This window comes from Bacillus rossius, chromosome 16, assembly GCF_032445375.1.
Source record: "Bacillus rossius redtenbacheri isolate Brsri chromosome 16, Brsri_v3, whole genome shotgun sequence".
Taxonomy (NCBI): Eukaryota; Metazoa; Arthropoda; class Insecta; order Phasmatodea; family Bacillidae; genus Bacillus; species Bacillus rossius.
Window position 1 is genome coordinate 8,093,637 of NC_086343.1, and position 20,685 is coordinate 8,114,321.

At 34.4% G+C, this 20,685-nt stretch overlaps 1 protein-coding gene across 2 annotated transcripts; it reads right to left on the minus strand.

Moving 5' to 3' along the window:
- LOC134540450 (COP9 signalosome complex subunit 2) lies at positions 1-20,685 on the minus strand. Of its 2 annotated transcripts, XM_063383209.1 has the most exons (10): positions 20,342-20,522; positions 13,958-14,152; positions 12,100-12,225; positions 11,099-11,266; positions 9,427-9,522; positions 7,799-7,973; positions 6,266-6,404; positions 4,381-4,571; positions 3,265-3,406; positions 1-1,169 (listed from the first exon to the last, which is right to left on the minus strand). In XM_063383209.1, exons 1-10 carry the CDS (start codon positions 20,396-20,398, stop codon positions 1,025-1,027), a joined length of 1,434 nt encoding a protein of 477 aa, XP_063239279.1. In that variant the 5' UTR covers positions 20,399-20,522; the 3' UTR covers positions 1-1,024. The 2 variants fall into 2 exon arrangements, with proteins under 2 accessions (XP_063239279.1, XP_063239280.1); XM_063383210.1 differs by lacking the exon at positions 9,427-9,522 and having other exon boundaries at positions 20,342-20,685.

The following is a 20,685-nucleotide window of genomic DNA, read 5'->3' on the forward strand; positions in this document are numbered from 1 at the left end:
TTAGGAAAAACATATCTATTTGCTACCAGAAAGAATTTGATGACTTCACTCCTTGAATCATAACAGTTTTCTTCCATGAACAGCTTTTGAGCTGTTATCACCAACAATATTTACTGGAGTTATGTGCACCCTGACTTAAGTTTCCTTTTTTTCTTCCAATTTCCACAATTAATCAAATAATAATTTTACTTGGCACAATCAGCCATATATACATGTACATATCAAGGAACCCAATAACATCAGTATTACACACAATAACATCATCAGTGGTACATTAAAATTTTTTAATTTGCTATTCTGAAATTATATGAAGTTATAAAATTTTACACTGCAAAAAGATAAAAGGCATTAACATCTTTTAATAATCTTTGTTCTAAAAATATTTAAATAACATGTACATGTTATATTCTTAGTCATAGCATATACTTGTAAAATATTTATTACTTTACACTCTCTTTCAATACTTTCAGCCTTAGATGCAAGCGGTTGCAAGACAAATAAATATTCAAATACAAATATTTAAACAGTCTCTTTTATTGTTATTGTGGTTTATTTTGCAAGAAAAAGCTTTGATTTAAATACAGCTTGAGTAGCATTATTAAAATATTATTACAAATGTATTTTGGTGCTCACAGCAAACCATTCTACAGCGCGGTTCACATTACAATCTTTGAAGGTTAAAGCAGATGCATTCAGGCTGGCTGATTAACAAAATTACTTTGTTACACACAGCACCGTGAGAACATGCATATTTTCCCCCCCGTTAAAACATAACGAAAAACAGGAACAGGGTTGGACTGGGGAATCGCACGTGCTAAACGCACAGTACTCTGAAAAAACCAAGTTAAAAGTGCGGAAACAATTTTTTTTTTCTTTTCCCTCTGGAGAACAGTTTGAATTTTGGTATATTACAGGAGGCAGGTATCTGATCAACTGAACATCAGTTTGTGCCCTAGCAAAACTTAATTCACTGACGGCAACACTGCATCACAGAAATTCTTCTCTCGTTCACGGCTCAATGCTTTTACGCCATTTTGTTCACAACAGCTACGTGGAGGGTAGCGAGTTGGCTGGTCCATTTGTCCAAAGCATTGTACCGCGCCGCACACAAAGACTGTTTATCGAGTTCCAACACCTGGTGAACTTGGTCGATGCGACCCCTGATTGTACTGAAAAAAAGAAAACAAACAGGCCAATAAAAGAAAAACAATTAAGGGAGTTCATCAGCTACAACCTAGATCAAAATTAACACACTTCAAATAGTAAACTACAGTAAAAACCTCGTTTACTCGGCCCCCGTTGATCTGGATCAGATTTGTAGACATTTTATTTAATTTTCACATAAAATTTTTTAACTTCGTTAGCAAGAAAGTAACTATAAGTACTCTAAATATTCACCTTTTAGTTTGATTCAATGTACAGTTCCTGCATAGATGGTAGAGAGTTATGGTAATAATATGCCTTTTGTTGATTTTAAGAAAAAAACACTAGCTGACAAAAAATATGGCATACTTGGATCGTCAGCCTGAACTATTGATGATGAAGTGTTTGCATGACTGTGCCATACATGTTTGAAACAGAAGAGAGTGGATAAATTCATTATTAAGAAATGATGTGAAAACTTATATATATATTTGTGTCTTGTAAACAATATAAGGTATATTTACGTGTTTTTGTTACAAAACTTAAGTTTTTTTATCGTAATAAATGTTATGTCTACTTATTTAATGATTTTGTTTTACTTATTACTTCAAATTATCTGGATTATCAAGGTTTTTGATTGTCTGGATTGCCTTTGGTCCCGGTTAGTCCGGATAAACAAGATTGAACTATTTTTTTTAAAGAAAAAATTCATTGAATAGTTTTTTTGCATAAATTGTTGAAACTGAATTTTAAAATTTCTGGCTGCCTACGTTAAACAAGAAGTAATTGGAATCCAAATTTAGAGCATTCAGGGTTTCAAGTACTAAATGCTGCTCGCTACTTTATATTGATGTCACAATTCTTTAAATATTTGAAAGTTTTGGCATTTCAATAAATTTTGATGAATTCAGCTGAGAATAAATAATAATTAAACTGTGAAGTAGCCAGTAATACCTTTTTTCATACTGTAAAGTTTCAGTCCTAAAAGCAACTTCTTTTTTTTAGTAGGTGACCAGAAAGTTAAAAATGGGTTTTTTAGCCACTAGTATTTTCATGAAATCTTTTCATTGAGCAAAAATAACATCCATTGGCTACATGACACCCAAGACTATACACTGAATTGTATAGTTGTTCACACACAAGCAGTAGTACCTCAGACTATAATGGGCTCCAAACCATTAAACTTGGTAGTTATGAGTTTTATGAGTCAGGACAAAGGTTGGGTGCAAATCATCAACTCTTTTCATGCCGTAAGAGTGTAACTTCTTACTCCTAAAATAATAACTTAAAAATATGAATTTACTTTTCACTTCATTTCATGTTAATTAATACAGAACTATGAATTTAACATTACATTAAAAAAAAAAGAAAGGAAAAAGTACCATTTCCTCTCAAACTTTAAAAAAAAAAAAAAAAAATATTTAAGTCATTAATACATAGTTTATGTGTGTGTGTGTGTGTGTGAGAGAATGGCGGTCTTTTCAGGAGAAGAAATGAATGCCTTTCAGCACCATACAAAAAATAACTACTTAAGTACTAGTATTATCATCATTATTATTATTATTAGTGATGGGTTGAATCACAATTTTCCCAAATCCGAATCTGGAATATATCCCTCGAATTGGAATCTAGGTCTCTCAAGGATAGAAAAAAAAAAAAAAAAAAAAAATAATGGTCAAGAAGTGAAAAATATCAACTACGGTGTTGAAACACCCAATACTTTTAAACATTCGTTTTGCAAACTAAATTCCCATAATCAATACACACTGTAATTTTGTTCATATGCTCACACGTTACAAAAAGTACAATATCCCGGGGAGTGGTAACGGGAATAGGTATTAAGGAGAAAAAAAAAATGACCAAGTAAATTATCATTGTTGAATTTTTTAAATTTACTTTATTCATTCTTAATGTTTTTTCCTTGATTATCGAATCCTTTTAATGCTAGGGATTTGATGGTGTTTGAGGATTTTATTGGCCCATCCCTTCTTCTTACTATTTAATATTCTTATTATTAAATATGACCCTCCCCTTGTATCCCACTCGGGATCTGACCCGAGGGAACAGCGGGAAGGGACCCCGGATCGCCCTGGAGTGTGGCGAGTAATGCCGCGAACTCACCTGTCCAGGATGCACGAGACCAGCAAGCTCTCCACCTCGCAGGCGTCGATGTTCAGCTCCTTGGAGATGAAGGGTATGTGGATTCTCGTGTACGGGGTTATCAGCTTGATGAGCACCTGCGTGCGGATGTTCCTCAGCAGGTCTGCGGGCAGCCGAGAACAGAACCGTCGCGTCAAGCAACAGCTGATTCGACGCGGTACCCTGAGACGTGCGATGTCGCCGGTCCACGCCTTTGACAACGGACGACAAAGGCGACTGGACCAACGCGCTTACGTAAACAGATAGTTCTGCGGAGGTAACTCATTCAGAAAAAAAAAATGACAGCACAGACGAACAAAACTGTCCGCTTCTGAGATTTTTCTTCGCCAAAAAGTGTCAACCAACAATGGCGTACGTCCAAGATTATGTTAAATAAATTCTCCCCATCGCAAAAATCACTCAAAAAACTTAACAGCTAAATCGGGAGAAACAACCCTCTCTCATTACACATGATCTAAAAAATGTTGACTTAAAAAATGTTGTGGGAAGAATGTTAAATATACTCCAATAAATATTGTAATGGCTTTGGATTTTTAATCGTAATGTATTTTTGGATAATACTGTAAATAAAGGAAATCATTGAATGAAACATGCTGAAATAGCAAATACTTACTCCCTATTGATAATACATAGGAAGATAATGACTACTCTATTGCTTACAGAATTCATTGGAAGTCTTTAGATTTTTTTTAAAAAATTGTAGTGTTTCATAAGGTTTATATTAAATAATGGGGAAGGGGCCCGACAATATTATTTGCCCCTGGGCATTTTTTTCATTTATACATATTTATAACATACATATCATATCTGTATCAATAATCTATAGGTAACTTAATCTTACATATATTGTTTTATTCTGCATTTAATCTAAATTTTTCCATGGACATGCAATATTGTTTATTAAATTTTGAATAATTAATGAGCAATAATGTTTATTTTAAAGAGGATATTAAGAAGAAATAGTATCAAGTACTGAGTGTTGAAATTATGGTTCTGTCCCAACTATAGTGACTACCCAAAATTATATGGTAGACCAATAACACAAAAAAAAAATTCCTGGAGTCCTCAGTAACTTACCTTCTATGTGTTCCCGTATGAATGGGTCATCCATTATGTTTTGCCTGTTTTGTTTCAAGATCGTCTCGAACTCGTTAATATCATTGTTTTGGTAGGCGGAAACTAAATTCGTCATCGCTAAGATTTCGGGATCGTTCTTGTACGGTTTTGCTTCCTGGGAATCAAACGGGTTGATACCGGACTTCATCAGCCTGCCGAAGAGAAACGCACAACTATAATTATTACTCTTCAGAAACAAAAGAAGTAGGTTCAAACTTGAAATAGGTCACATCCTAAATTTCATTTTATAAAATTGGCTCACAAGCATGTTACTTTTTCCAGCATTGTTTGATGTGGTCGGACAACTGCCATAATGATGTACAAATAAAAAAAAATTGAAATTTATCTCTAGTAATTTCAATTCGGAGAAATTCAATATCACCAAGTCCCTAAAGCTGCATTTTAAAAACTAAAAAAAAATTCACATTTGAAAGCCACTGAATGTTCAGTAATTTCAAAGCTTTAACAATATCCAAAAAACATCATTAAGGACTGTTTCACTTATTAAATTTTGAGTCAGGTGGTACCAACGTAACAGTATTTGATCACTTAACAAACCCCAGGTACAGTAACTTTATTACTTAAACACTTGAAACACATTATATTCACACACTGTAACTACCTTAATGGTCTCTAACAAAAGAGTTTGAGATATGCAAAATAACAGAGCACTTGGAAAACATGATTTGCGAAACTGTCAAAAAAACAACTGATCATAATCAAAATGTAGGTATTCAGAACTGTAGTAATAATATTTCAAGAAATGTTACATTTCTATTTCAGCGCATATACGAAGATCAGATTCATGTACTATACATTTTTAATATCCAGGCGATTTAATATGTGTAGTACATACACATAATCATACAGTTGCTAAAGGTTAACATTTTCTTAATACGTACCAATAAATTATTCTCAGCCATTTGAGTGAAGTGGTAAAAAGGATTCTTCAAATACCTAGTAATCCAATTTCAGGACTTTTTCAGGACTTAAGATAACCTTTTCTTAAAATTTTTTGTATCATTGTTAAATATATATTATGCAAAATTTTATGTAATAAGAATAAGAAATAAATATACTATTTGCAGGAACACAATTTTTATGTTAGAAAGCAAAAACCTTTTCATATATAATGAATTCTCACATGATTTAAGTGGCCAGTCTCCCATTACATATTTAAATTTAACGTGCAACTACAAACAAAGTCAGGGGTTAAAATCAAGATGCAAGTTAGCAAGGAAAGGCGAAAGGTTTTGCGATTTTCGCAAACTCAGGGTGGCTAGCAAACCTGAGATAAAAAAAAATTCCCCGACTTTTCCAGGCTCTGGAAAAAAATTTCCCTGACCACTAAATCAGTTTTCCACCAATAACTATCAAACTATCACAATTCGTAGGCATATAAAACTTCTCTAATGCAACAGGGAACTATCAATTAGGTATTTTATTGCCCTACTGTCGAAAGCACTAAAGTTGATGCACGTGGTTGAACTGCTGACATACTCACCACTAAAAAAGGGAATGTGAGGAAAACTTTTAGTGACACTTAGATATGGGTTGGAAAGGGGGGAGAAAAAATTTGTATGTGGAAATTGTAAAAATCAAAATAAATATGATATAACTGAAAATTTTCAGTAACCTTATCATTTTTTTAAATAAAAAAAATCCCTGACTACCTATGGATTACCCATACCATTTTCTGTAACTGAAAATCCCCTGAATTTTTTCAGGTTCCCCCAGTTTCTAGCCACCCTGCTTTCACAAGCTGTAGACCCTTGGTATAACACTACTGGAAACTTCCTCCTGATCCACTGCCTCAGCACAAAAGCACACACGGGAGGCCACTCACATGTTGGCCAGCACCAAATACTTGAGGCACGTGGTTCTCCTAGGACTCCCCGATTCGTCGTAATTCTTGAACGCTTCAAAAAAGTCTGTGTGGGCTTTCTCGAATTCACCTTCTCGCAAATGCATTTTACCACCGCACTCTGCGAACAAAAACAAACACACACAATACTATTTCATCTTCGTCGTTTGGGCAGTAAGATAACCGATGAAGGCTGAAATAGGGAGGGTAACGAGATCAACACAGGCTGAGCGTAACAGTAATTCCGATGCCTAAATAAATTAATTTTTGTAATTTGTTTGAACATCTCTCTATCTATATATCTCCAATTCTCTATCTCTCTATGTATATCTATATACCTCTCTCCATATATCTACATCTTCCTCTATATAACTATATATATACTTCACTCTATAGCAATGAAAATATAAAAAATATATATAATATGTATACAGTAGAACCCTGTTATAATGTTTTTCAAGGGAGCACAAGAAAAAATAAACATTATAAGCAGGAAAACGTTATAAGCAGGAAATCTCAATTTAGCACTTAACAATGTTTGAGCTTTGTACCAATTGACTCACCAAGCTATGTAAACAACTTTAATGTTAAAACCAAAGATAGTATACTTGATACATGAATTTTCTGAAACAAGCCAAAAAATTTTCAACTTTGTCTTGTTCCCTGGTTAAATTTTGTTTGTCTTTAAAGATACAATGCCACATTTTTGTAAAATTGTCTCACGATTCATGACGACAACATTAAGAGTGAGAACGTCTACTCCTTCGCCACCTGAAAATGTTTAATTTTGGGATTCCTACGTATGAATGAAAAAAAAATTATTTGTAAGCAATAGAAAACACTTTTAGTTATGCCCTCGTTCAATGGTTGGCAACTTAAATATTGTAGGACTATGTACGTGCATCTGAATACCCACTGGAATGGCAAGGAAGAGAAGAGTTGACTAAGGATGCCAACTGACACGTAACTATGAACATTGTGTACCTTCAGTATATTGCATAAAATTGCATTATAACATTGTATTGTATGGCAGTGATTGTAAACATAAAAATACACAAAGGAAACTTTTTATCGTAAGTGTTGGAATACTTTGGTTTTAAAACATTTTCCCCCCATGTATTGAATGATAGAAAGCAAACATTATAAGCAGGAAATTACACTATTTATGAACGTTACATGCAGGAAATAAATACATTGTCCTTATGGGGGAAATATTGGGACTTTAAAAATATGACATTATAAGCAGGAAAACATTATATGCAGGAACATTATAACAGGGTTCTACTGTATATATAATAAATATTTACGAATGTATAAACTTTATAAATGAAATCCTTCGTCCTCCCCTTTTATTAAATTAGCAGGCCTCCGTTCTCCGTGGGCAAGCATCTCTGTCTTTTCATGATTTTATATTGGCACGCATAACGTGCATGTTTTGAATCATAAATATCTGCAACCCATTTCGGAACTCAAACAGCGTCCACAGGGACGGCATCAGGGGCGGTTCCCACCCACCTCTGATGACGCCCATGATCAGGGGGTGGGGGATGGCCGACTTGATGTGCAGCGACTGCTCGTACAGGGCCTTCAGCTTCTTGTTGTTCTTCTGGGCCGTGTACATCTGGATCTCGAGCGCGTAGATCTCCAGCAGCTGCGTCCCCTTCTTCAGGTCGTCCTCGCCGTCGTCCGTCTGCACCCACCGACAACCGACAAAAAATCAACGCCCGCGGAAATACCGAACAAAAAAAACCAACATCATCTTTGAAAGATCTGTGCAATGGGAGTGCATGACTTGATGTAAGTTTTTGGACATACGCCATTGCTAAGCACATGTATGTCTGTAGAAGAAAACTACAAAAAAACACAAATGACAAAAAAACACAAACTAAGCAAAAAATTGCTGTCGTCAGGATTTAACGCCACACAATACTCCACAACAGGAATATGGTCAACAAACAAAGAAAAAACAAAGAAAAATGGACACAGAACGAAAAAACCCCCACAAATGATGACAGCACAAAAATACTGAACCCAAAAAAATTCAGCACAACAGTTGAAACGAGACAAAAACACAGCAAAACGAAAAGACAAAACATAAAACAATAGTTTTCCAAAAAAATAAAAAGACAACTGTTGTACTGAATATTTTTTGGGTTCGGTATTTTTGTGCTGTCATCATTTGTGGGGGGTTTTTCGTTCTGTGTGTCCATTTTTCTTTGTTTTTTCTTTGTTTGTTGACCATATTCCTGTTGTGGAGTATTGTGTGATGTTAAATCCTGACGACAGCAATTTTTTGCTTCATTTGTGTTTTTTGTAGTTTTCTTCTACAGACATACATGTGCTAAAGCAATGGCGTATGTCCAAAAACTTACATCAAGTAACAAAAATCAATGCTAACATGCAAAGCGGCTGATAAAAAAAAAACCAACTCGAGGGTACTTGGCCTTCAAACGCCATTAGAAGTGAAACTTCACGCTTCAATCATCCACTTTACAACATAAATGAATACAGAGGAGCCTCGATTAACCGACTTAAAAGTAGACCGCGGCAACCTTGGGTCAGCAAAATCTCAGATAACACAGGTGTAATAAAAAAAACCGACCGGTTCACAATTTGCCCAGTGGTGCAATTTCTCAGGGTGAAGTTTTTCCCAGCTTTCTCTTTGGTGTGGATTCTTTCACATCACTCAATAATTTGTCCACCCTGTAAACAACATCTTTCAAGTTAATTTATTTTGGGCTTTCGACAACAGTCCTCAAGCAAACTTTTAAACAAACTTGGCCAGTGACGACGCTTTAGGTCGGCTCAGATGATACGAAAACTTTCTTTGACCAAAGCTTGACTGAGACACTACTGTATTCAATGATACACTCGAATGATGAAAACTAAACACAATGATGGTTCACACTGCAGATTCACAGTTGTAACAAACATGGCGATGGGAAACCTGCGAAGAGTCTTACAACTGTCCAACCTCTCTGGAGCACCAGTTACTCCCCCATCAAGCATCCAACTCTCGGGCATTGCAATTATCTATTTTTTGGTCACGCTCTTGACGAATCAACACCCCGACCTTACCCGACTGTTTTTTTTTTATAGAAGTTCCGCTTCGACAACAACCTCCTTACGGGATAAATACAGACCATTTCGTATCCACTGCTAAGACTGGTGGCGGCAGAATCGGTGGGTTCAGAGAACCCGTGGCCGCTGGTCGTGACATGGTTGCTTCTGCTGTGAACCTAGGAGACGATGGAGCAATGACAGAATGAAAGGGTGGGGCGGAGACAGAGGTACCCCCAAGTAAAACTACCGGCTCATGGCAACCTCCGCCTGAGGAAAATCCCGGGTGTGTCACCGCTGGGAATCGAACCCGACCTGTATTCCCTCGGCAGGAGGTGAGTGGTCCAGCCACTCAACCACAGTGGCTCCAATACCAACAATAATGTGACATGTTTTGAAACTATGACGTCGATAAATAAGAAACACACCAAAAGTACACCTGATCATCCCTCTTCCCCCTTATTTTTCTTCCCGAAACCCTGACATGAGAATTTAATTAAGCAAAAACACTTTTAAAATCAACAAAAGCACTAAAGGGAATAAACATATAAAATCAGCATAAATAATTTTCAGCGATATGTGAGTGTCTCATTTATAAACTTCAGGAAAATTTTAACAAAGAAACTTAAATCATGTAGTAAGAAAAAAAACAGTACCGCTGATTCATTTGTCCAAGTACCAACTACAGCAAATCAGCTTTTTTTTTTTTTGCAGGTGGTCTGGCTCATTGAGGTAAAGGTTCAATGTGAAATTAAGACAAAGTTTTTCTTATTTAGCATTCAGTTAAAAATATCACTTTGCAAGATCACCATCCTTTACATAAGTCAGAATATGGGTACATATAAATTTTGAACCACGCTAATGTCAAGTAATGCTAGCAGTAACTGTAACATTTATTTGGACAAGTAGTTTTTGGTAAAAAGTACAAAGAAATTTTAACTTCCTACTTAGAAAATGCTTCCTGTCAGAGAGTAGTATTAACATTTAAGGGTTCCAGCACACTTACTTCATAAAAAAAAGAGGTTAAAACCTCTATTACTTTGTACTAAAATTTCTTCAATACGAAAACACAGAAAAAATTAAAAGCTTAAACACAATTTAGAAATTAAATAATTTAAAGATAAAGGCAAATAACTCAAACTGATGAGACAGAGACAAACCAAAATTAACAAAATACATTTCAGTGAATATGCAGAATTGACTACAAAATGTTTTTCTGCTCAAAATACAGTTTCCACTGTTATCAATTTCATCAACACTACATAATCAGCACAGCCAGTCTGTAAGAAGAAAATTAATATATATTTATTCATCAAATTATGGAAAGATACATTATTGGTAGTAATCAGCCAAAATACTTAAGGTACTTGATGTTGCTTTAAATATTATATAGTATATGGTTGGTTTTTATCACTTACTTTTAATTAATGATAGAAAAAAATCAGATTCAGATTAACAATTGCATATTAATTAAGGCATCAAGATACTACATAGTATGAAAATTTACTAACACTTTTTTACAACCAATATATATATATATATATATATATATATATATATATATATATATATATATATAATATTTTTTTTTTAAAAAGATGTTGAAGACTTCTTTTCAATATCCTGTTTCACAGAAATTTCCCTGTCTGCAGGAACTCTGCATTAATAATACCTACCTTCAGAATTTACAAACAAAAATGTCACACAGCAAAAGCACGTACAATAAAAGCTACTTTGTTCTCCACAGTCGCTCACCTGACAAGACTGATGAAGCTGCTTCAAGATCTTCGCCAGCTTGTTGAAGTCTGAACGGTCAAAGTACAACTTGCCGAGCTTGGTGTTTGTCTTGAACCACAAACGGTCGTTCTTGGCATCTTTCAAGGCGTCCAGAGTTGTCTCGTAAAAGTCCTGAAGAAGCTCCATCTAGAAATGTAATTCAACGAGATCACCAAACAAAAATCATGTTCACACGCACCCCAACGCTGAAATAAATAGTCAAAAAATATTTTATTTTTGCGTGATGTATTCTTTTCAATCATACTTGGGCAACGATTGCTACCTGATTTTGCCGTTCCCAACCTTATGCTGTAGTTACGGTAGGCGAGTCCTAATGGGATTCAAATCTTTTAAAGGGGAAATAAATGGTCAGGAAGGAACTCATTGTTATATTTAATGCTATCCAATGTGATTTTAATACACTTCTAGTACGAATTTAATACATCGTAGCTAGCGTTAAAATATGAATTATTATAAAATTATGAAATAATCAAAAAATAAAATTTCTATGAGCAGGAAGCTAAACCTGACCGGCCGGCTGCTAGGCAAGAGCCTTACCAACTAGGCTAGGCTGGCTTGCCTGGCGCGACGGAAAATGTACCGGTGTAAAACGTTTGTATAAAAATTTAACCACCATTTTCACGAAAACTAAGGCGCATTGGACAAAACCCTTTTAGCTTAGTACTCTGGGGGCCTCCCTCCACAACATATATAAGACCTATTAAAATCTGTTTGTACCATACTTGGTGGTCCCCTTGTAAGTGAAAACTATTAGCTTCATTAAAAATTTCACACTAGTACCACAATAAAAAAAAAATCTCCGAAATAAGACAGTAGATTCTCAACATTCACTGCTAAAAACCCTGCAGCTATCATGCAACACACACTGTCCACTCAAGACATACCATTTTTTGAAATAAAATTTTACCTCAAAAAAGTCCAGTACGAAAACAAGTGGGAAAAAAATAATTAAAACTTACATTTTTTGATGTAGAAATGTAGTCCAGAATTGAGTTGATAGACTTTTCACTATGATTTCTCGTGACCGCACTTTTTATGTACGTAAGCAGTTGTTTATATCTCGTCATCATCTCGCTGTAGTTACTCTGAAAAAGCAATATAATTTTTATCTTCACTAATATTTTCCCTTTGAATTAACTACTAGCTTCAACTACACTACAAAAAGGCTATAAACATAGAAATATTACTTAAAATTATAGATGAATAAACTATATCTAGGATATTTCTGCTGTAAAATTTATTTGCAGTTGTTTATATCTCGTCATCATCTCGCTGTAGTTACTCTGAAAAAGCAATATAATTTTCATCTTCACTAATATTTTCCCTTTGAATTAACTACTAGCTTCAACTACACTACAAAAAGGCTATAAACATATAAATATTACTTAAAATTATAGATGAATAGACTATGTCTAGGATATTTCTGCTGTAAAATTTATTTGCAGTTGTTATATCTCGTCATCATCTCGCTGTAGTTACTCTGAAAAAGCAATATAATTTTCATCTTCACTAATATTTTCCCTTTGAATTAACTACTAGCTTCAACTACACTACAAAAAGGCTATAAACATAGAAATATTACTTAAAATTATAGATGAATAGACTATGTCTAGGATATTTCTGCTGTAAAATTTATTTGCACAATAGCAATTTTACATTAGTTGGTTTTTATACGTATTTGCACTCATAAACAAGTCACAATTATCATATTTAGCATGCAGTGTGCATTTTAATGAGCAATCTCTCTTTCCAATGCACAATTTCTGCCAATAGCAAGGTCCTTGTTACGGTGTGCTCTGTGGCCAGTTGTACTCCACAGAGCTGAAAAGTTTTAGACTCAACTTTATAATGTCGTGAAATCTATGAATCTACCCCGGGTAACATGGCGCGAGTCACAGTTTAACCGGCCGACTAAATGATAACCTACGATACTATTCCGCGCAATAAAAACGACGGGTAAAACAGGCAGAAACGACCGACATCTCAATCGGGCGAGGACGGACCACAGTGGTGCCGTGCAAGAAGAGACGGCAGCCCGACGTCAAACCCATCAGGGAGACACGCAATCGTTAGTCAACATTCATCTCTCGGCTGCAGCGACGGTGAGAGGTTCAGATGAATAAACTAACGTCTAGAGACCCGAAAAATTCGCGGGTTCATTTCGTGTTATGCTAAAATTAAAATAATTATACCTTAGTGCTGCTTCTGTCATTGGTTCACTGTTAATCTGGAGGACTGAGGGGCCAACCAGAGACCCTCACTCATAGAAGTGTCGAATCACAGGCCACCCAGTCGAGACGACTCACAAGTCAGCAGCCAATGAACAGTTGGCATTTGCCCGAGTGTGTAGAGGATATTGGGGTCTATCCTGGAGGTCATTGAACCCGCGAATTTTCCGGGTCTCTACTAACGTCTAAACACTGTTAAATTATGTCAATGATGCTCCCTTCCCAATTCAGAGTTTTCAACTTCAGAAATGTAAAGGATCAACACAGTAACTGTTGTTGAACTTTCTAAAGAGCCTATTTAAAAATTTATATATATATATATAAAAAAAAAAAACTATAATTGCAAAATTAGTTACTACACCATCAAGCATCCAACTCTCGGGCATTTGCAAACATCTATTTTTGGTCACGCTCTTTGACGAGTCAACGTCCCGACCTTACCCGGACTGGTTTTTTTTTTTTATAGAAGTTTCGCTTCGACGACAACCTCCTTACGCGATAAACACAGACCATTTCGTATCCACTGCTCGGTTAGTCGACACTTCCATTAATTGATGATGATGATGACGAGTAACGCGGAACGACTCACCAGCTTGAAGTTGATCTTGATCATCTGCTTGAGGGCCTTGAAGCCCCACTCGCCCTTCTCCCCCCCCTCGAGGTCCAGCACCTTCTGGAACGAGGCGAGGGCCGCCTTCGGGTCGTCCTCCTTCAGCGCCTTCGAGTTGTAGTACTGGTTCTCCAGGTCCACGTCGGGCTCCGAGTTGCTGTCCTCCGAGTACTCCTGCACGCGGGGGGGGGGGGGGGGCACACACACTTAAGCAACCCGCCTCGCCACTCACCCAGCACACTCTGATACAATTCTTTGACCTAATAACAGATAACAAAACTAAACTCTGGTGAATTTTACTTAAATACATCGCAAAACGAGGAGAAAAATATTGAGTTTTGTAAACCAACTCTCATCACTCTGAGCTTTAGACTTCAGTTTATACAATTTCTTATGTACCCCGCCCCCCCCCCCCCCCCCCCCTTTTTTTAATCCCTCTTTCTTACTTTCGAAATGTAAAAGTACATACTCTGTAATATTTAGTTTTTGTGGTTGTACAGTTTGTTTGTATAAATGTATATATTTGTATTAATTGTCTTGTTCTCTATCCCGGAGTCCTTACCTCCATATGGGATCTACAGAACAAAAATTGAATAAATAAAAATAAAACAATAAATACTTACGATAAAACGGCAAGTCATTAAGTCAGTTAAAAGTTGGAGACTCTCAAACATCTGTCGCTTCTGTCTGTCCACCGACAAGCCGAGCGATCGCAACGCTCAGCAACGTCCGTCCTAATATTTTTTTTTCACTTGGGTTCTCTTGTGAAGGTTTGTTAGTTTCATGATCTTGTATGCTAAGGGCCTTATAAATAATTAAACTGTTTCTTCAGCTATAATACTAATTTTAAAATATTTTCGAGTTACCATATGTTATTAATTACACTTGTCAATTTTTGTTTCAAATATCAAACTTAAATACGTGTTCAAACTCAAGTAAAAAACTTAATATGGAAGCTTTCGAAACAAAGGCATTTTTGAGATTATGATTTCATCCGTCCGGCCAACGAAAGTTAAAGCTTGGTAAGGTATTCATAGATGGACGGGTGAACGACGGATGCCACGGATCATTTATAATCCATGTTAAGCTTAAACAGATAGTTTAAAAATAACTTACAGTGAAAATCTCTACAAATATTTATGCAAGAGGACACTCTGCTATTCTACTGTATAATCACTCAGCACCATCGCCATTTTTAAACTGAAAGACGATTGCGTGTGAATGCTACCTTGTCAATATGAAATTAATGTCATTAAACTGGATAATTCTACAATATATTAATATTCTTGTCAAGTTCTTGCTACTACTTTAAGATAAATCGTAACAATTGTAACAATCGTAACATCGTATGAGGGCATAAGACACTATGCATACTTTAGCTATAATGCACTTTTAATCAGGGCTGGGTCAGTGGAATATGTATTATCTACATGTTTATTCTGCTGTAGAGTATTTCAAGTATTAAAATTCATTACAAATCATACACATAGAACATTACATAAAAAGTATATTTCACTAAAATTTTGGAAATAATACTAGACAATTACATTAGTTTTGAATTGAAACATATCATTAGGATAGCACTGATTAGTAAACTTATCAAACTTATTTAAAGTTGACCATCTCACACAGTTAAAATTCTGCATATATGTTTACTCCACAGACTATGCTCTGGCATGCCTGCAATTTTCCAGCAAATTCAGTCTAAATCTTTTAAACAGAATACCCATTGTTATTCACCACCAATATTGTAAGCCACAAAAACTTTTTACAATGGGGTGAAAAAATTTCAAATTTTCTTATGTCTAAAAATTTACTATCACTTTGAACGAATTCAACAGTTGTCCTATGAACAGAGTTATGATTTTTTTTTGTCCTCCAACCCTTGTTTTTTCCACCCCTTGCAGTTATGGTTGGTTGTAGGTATATACATGTACTTTGTTCCAAAGCATTTTTAAGGACCATGTCCAAATTTGCCTTGAAGAACATGTGCACTTCTATGTACCATACTCTTTCCCACAGGTGACATCACAAGAGCAGTCCTAACTGAGGTATACAAGTAAATAAATGTGTACGTCTCGCATACTTCCAGGTAAATAAATGTCACCATTGTGATAAGTGTTTTGTAAGCCATACCGGCCAGAACATTTTTAATAATTTAATGCCTCGTAAAAATAGTTTTCACTTCATATTTGACATGATTAAGTTATTAAATTTAAAATAATATATTTATTTAAACAAATAAACCAGTAACTTTAAAACTATTGCATATAAACTAATTAAAAACATCAGGAAAACATGACATTACAATCTTACTGATTAATAAGGTACAACAATTACTTAAGAAATAAATACTTGAGTGCATTCCAGTGTAAAAATTCTGTGTAACGAAGTACAAAAATTATGGAAAAAATAAATAATTCTAACATGATTTTTGTATACACACACTCAATCTCTTTTACGGTCATTCAGTATTCCCCTGTTTAGGTGTTGGCATTATATTAAGGATGCAAAGTTTTCATCACATATTGCCCATACCCAAAATGATATAACCTGCCTTATATAAACAAGTTTTGATGATTCCAGTATCAACTCTCATTACTTTACTGATCAATATTAAATTTTCAGAACTCACACAAATGTAGATCTTACAATGATAGAAAGTGGTGATGTTTTAATTTCAGTTATCAGACATACTTTTCCATCTGCTCATCAATCTAATCACTATGATCGGCCTGGAATCGAAGCAGTATGGATAAAAATTCAAACCTCTCCTAATAATAATTAAACTCTTGGTGACATTCACACACCACCTCATACAACACCAAATATTTATGCTACCCATTTTGACACACTTGAAGATAAATTTACTAATTATCAAGACAACCGTTTAATCGGTGATTTTAATGTGCCATGTGTTGGTTGGTTCAATAACCATACAGTGAACACATTGCATAACTACATAAAATCCAAGGCTCAATCCTTACTTAATTTTGTAATCGGTATGAGCTTAATCTAGCGTAATAATACGCAACCTCTCAATTTTTTACTAGATTTGTGTTTCAATGACTTACCTAAATGTGTGGTTTAAAACAAGAAGATGCTTTAGTTAAAGAAGATCTGCCACAATTTACTCTCAAAATTTAAATTATGAAAATTTATTCAACCATAAATAAGAACCCCTAAAAAAATTATAAAAACTGTGGTTATTTAAGTTTATGTAACTCCATAAAGGATTATGACTGGTCTGATTTCTGTAAGACAGTAGATGCCAACCTTTTGGCTGAAGAATAACAAAGTGTTTATGTGATAATGTAACTTCTTTTACAGCATTGTCGGCTACCTGAACTTCCGAATTCCCCCACTGGATCTTTAAGGACATTAATTCAAGCTTTGAAATAATATAGAAAAAAACAGTCCATAAATTACTTAAAAGAAATAACAACATGCTATATTATACATATATTTCCTATTACAGCCAAAACGTAAAAAAAAAAAAAACTTATCAAAAGAGACAAAATCAAGTGGTCATGTCAAATAAACAATAACATTAAGAAAAATCCCTAAATTTTTTGGTAATATGTCAAAATTATGAAGAACAGTTACCAAACAAAATTTACCTTTAAATGTCAAGATGGGGTTGTTTCAGAACCCTATTTTAATTTCAAATTGTCATGTGCTAAGTATTTTTCTAGTGTATACGTATCGCCTAATGTCTTGCCTCCCAATGTTACTGTGAGTCCCGCACTTGAATCAATTCCAGTATTTTTTATTTCTGAGAGCTTGGTACTTCGGGACATTAAATCTCTAAAACCTACCAAGTCAACAGGACTTGATGGTGTACCCAATTTCATCTTAAAAGTTTATCATCTGATCCTGCCTCTGTTACAGCATATATTTAATATAGCTTGAAAACAGAGGTCTTCCTTGACAAATATGAAACTGCTAAAGTTACACGGATTCATAAAAACTACATGGTTTTGCAAAATGTTTTTGAAAAAATTGTATTTAGGCAACTGAATTTCAACCAAAAAAATAGATTATGTGAACTTCAACATGGTTTTAGATTTGGGAAGACAACAACAAATTGACTATTTTATAAACCCTATATATGCTAAAGTAACTAATAGGGGTCAGGTTGATGCTACTTCGACCTTGTCTTACTGTGAACCACTTAATATTACTTAAAAAGCTTTCAAGATGAGGTTTATATAATAAATATTTAGGTTGGTTCGGTAATTGTTTCAAACACAGATGCTTAATTCTACACACAACTTTAACTATTCTTTACACAAAACATCCTCAGGCTAAACCTCAAAGAGGTAATGTTTAAGATTTATTATTTAACATTTTTATAGATGACATAACTCCGGTTTTAAGTAAGTCTTCTGGCCTGTTATTATTTGCTGATTATCTTAAAATCTATAGAAATGTTACATCTGAACATGAATGTCAGCTACTTCAGTGTGATGTTTCTGAAATCTCTAATTTGGTGTAGCGCTAATCTGGTTACTCTCAATAAAGAAATAAAGTCATTTCCTATACAAGGAAACTATTTGCTATTTGATATGATTACACACTAGATAATCTACTTATAGAAAATACTTTATATTTATATTTAAGACCTCTGCATTACACTTGATTCTAAAATTATATTTTCAGCAACTTTTCTTTGCTATCTAGTTCACACAGAACTCTAACTTTGATTAAATACTATGCATCAAATATTGACTCATTACTTACACTTTATTATTCATTTGTTATGACTAAATTAAAATATGGTGGTTCAGTTATTTGGAACATAATCAACTCCTCTAACAGTTACGAACTAAATAACAAACAAAATAAACTATTTAAAATTATAAATCAAATGCATCTTTAAAGACCTTTCCCACCGCCTTAATAGAACGCAGAAATCAATTAGATTCTGTCTTTGTTCACAACTGCTATAGTTCCGAAATAAGCTGTAATTATTTCCTTGATAATTCTGGGCTCAAGAGTTCCTAAATTCAACAGTTGTTTTAGACTCAAGAATATTGATATTATATACAGATCAATCAACAATAATTTTAAAAACTTTTCAGTAGAATAGGCATGAAATGGTTGTGTGCAATTATATACATATAAATAAAAAATTTCAATCAAGCCTTATCTAATATGTATATATATTTTATTCTCTATTTTTTTTTATATAAATTGTTATAACTACCGCCTTTTCATTTTAAATATAGCCCAACATGTCTTGCAAATTTCTTTGCTTCTTATCTTTGTTGTTTTTTTATTGTTTCAAACATATGATAATGTATATTCGATTAGTGTTGGTATAGATTGATATATGTAACTGTCATGCCTGTTCTTGTCTTTTAAGTGTATTGAGTTTTTCTTGCGTGTTGTAGTCCCTGCAGGGATACAATGCCTACCTGTACTTAGTCCTTGTACCTGTATTTATGTCATACCTGCCTAAAAAGTTCCCCAACTGTTGGTGGAAAAGTGGCAAACCTAAACAAATAAAAATAACGTTCTTAATAAATAACTGGGTGCAATGGCTATCATGAGGTTGGATGCTGGCTACCTTTTATGAACAAAGCAAACCAATCACACGTGAGTTCAATATACGCCGGCATTGTGACAAGCAGACATGTGAAAAATATGTTTTGTATTAATAAAGTTTTAAATGCTGTTAATTATTGCACACAAGTATAAAAACAATAAAAAATTACCACTAGCTATGTTTCATTTGTCAAAACCTGCATAAACCTAAAGTAATAGTAACAATAAACAGATTAAGCCGTTGAAAACAAATGACAAAACAAAAATGAAAACCGCTCATCCATCTACAAAAGGTATGCAGAAACAAGAATGTCGCAAGGCATCGGCACAGTTCACTGAAACTAGAAAATGTTAAAGATATGCTCAAATGTAGACATTGGCCCATTAACTGGTATTTTCAGCTGCAAATTTTAAGAAAACTTGCACACATAAGTAAACTTGATCACATTAAGGAACTATTAACACTTGTAAACTGAATGAATTCACTATTAATGAAACACAAAAATAATGTCTAAACGAAGGCACACAATTGCTAACTTTCCACAAAACTATAATTCACTGTCACTTGTTTTTAATCTAGAACACACTTTAACCTAAAAATGTATTGCATAGTATGGGGTTAGTCGTTTTCTGTATTTACAACCAAAGGTACTTCTAAGTACAAGAACTTAAATACACATTGTACTACAAAAAATTAATACATCAAAACAATTCTGATTTAAATTCCTTTACAATGACAATGTATGACACCCTGACAAATAACAACTAACCCCCACCGACTTATTTGACAAAAGATGAAAAACGATACAATACCAATCCATAATCTTCATCTTCGTCCTCGCACATGAATTCATCTTCCACATCGGACATAATTTTCTGGACTTTATTCTATAAAAACCGGCTCCAGCAGGACCCAAACTTAATGCCGAACACAAGAGTAGGAAACCATTACACCAACAGTGATGCAACAACCCATCGATGAAATTTCTCAAGTTACATTTCGTGGCTATCGTAGAGAATGAGGCTTCTAACACAAAATCACATAAAAGGAGTGAAGCAATAAAATAATGAATTTAATGAATGGTATTAAAATGATAAAAACAATAAAACCAAAATATACAAATAAAACTTTGTGAAAAAAGATCAAGTTTTGATGT

What these genes read in the sequence shown, in the direction of transcription:
- LOC134540450 (XM_063383209.1), bottom strand. Translation starts at nt 20,398, where the DNA reads ATGTCCGATGTGGAAGATGAATTCATGTGCGAGGACGAAGATGAAGAT. An exon ending in AGCTTCATCAGTCTTGTCAG is followed by an intron (nt 9,523 to 11,098) that starts GTGAGCGACTGT and finishes ATCGTCTCCTAG; the next exon opens with GTTCACAGCAGAAGCAACCA. An exon ending in CATACGGGAACACATAGAAG is followed by an intron (nt 3,407 to 4,380) that starts GTAAGTTACTGA and finishes GGCTGCCCGCAG; the next exon opens with ACCTGCTGAGGAACATCCGC.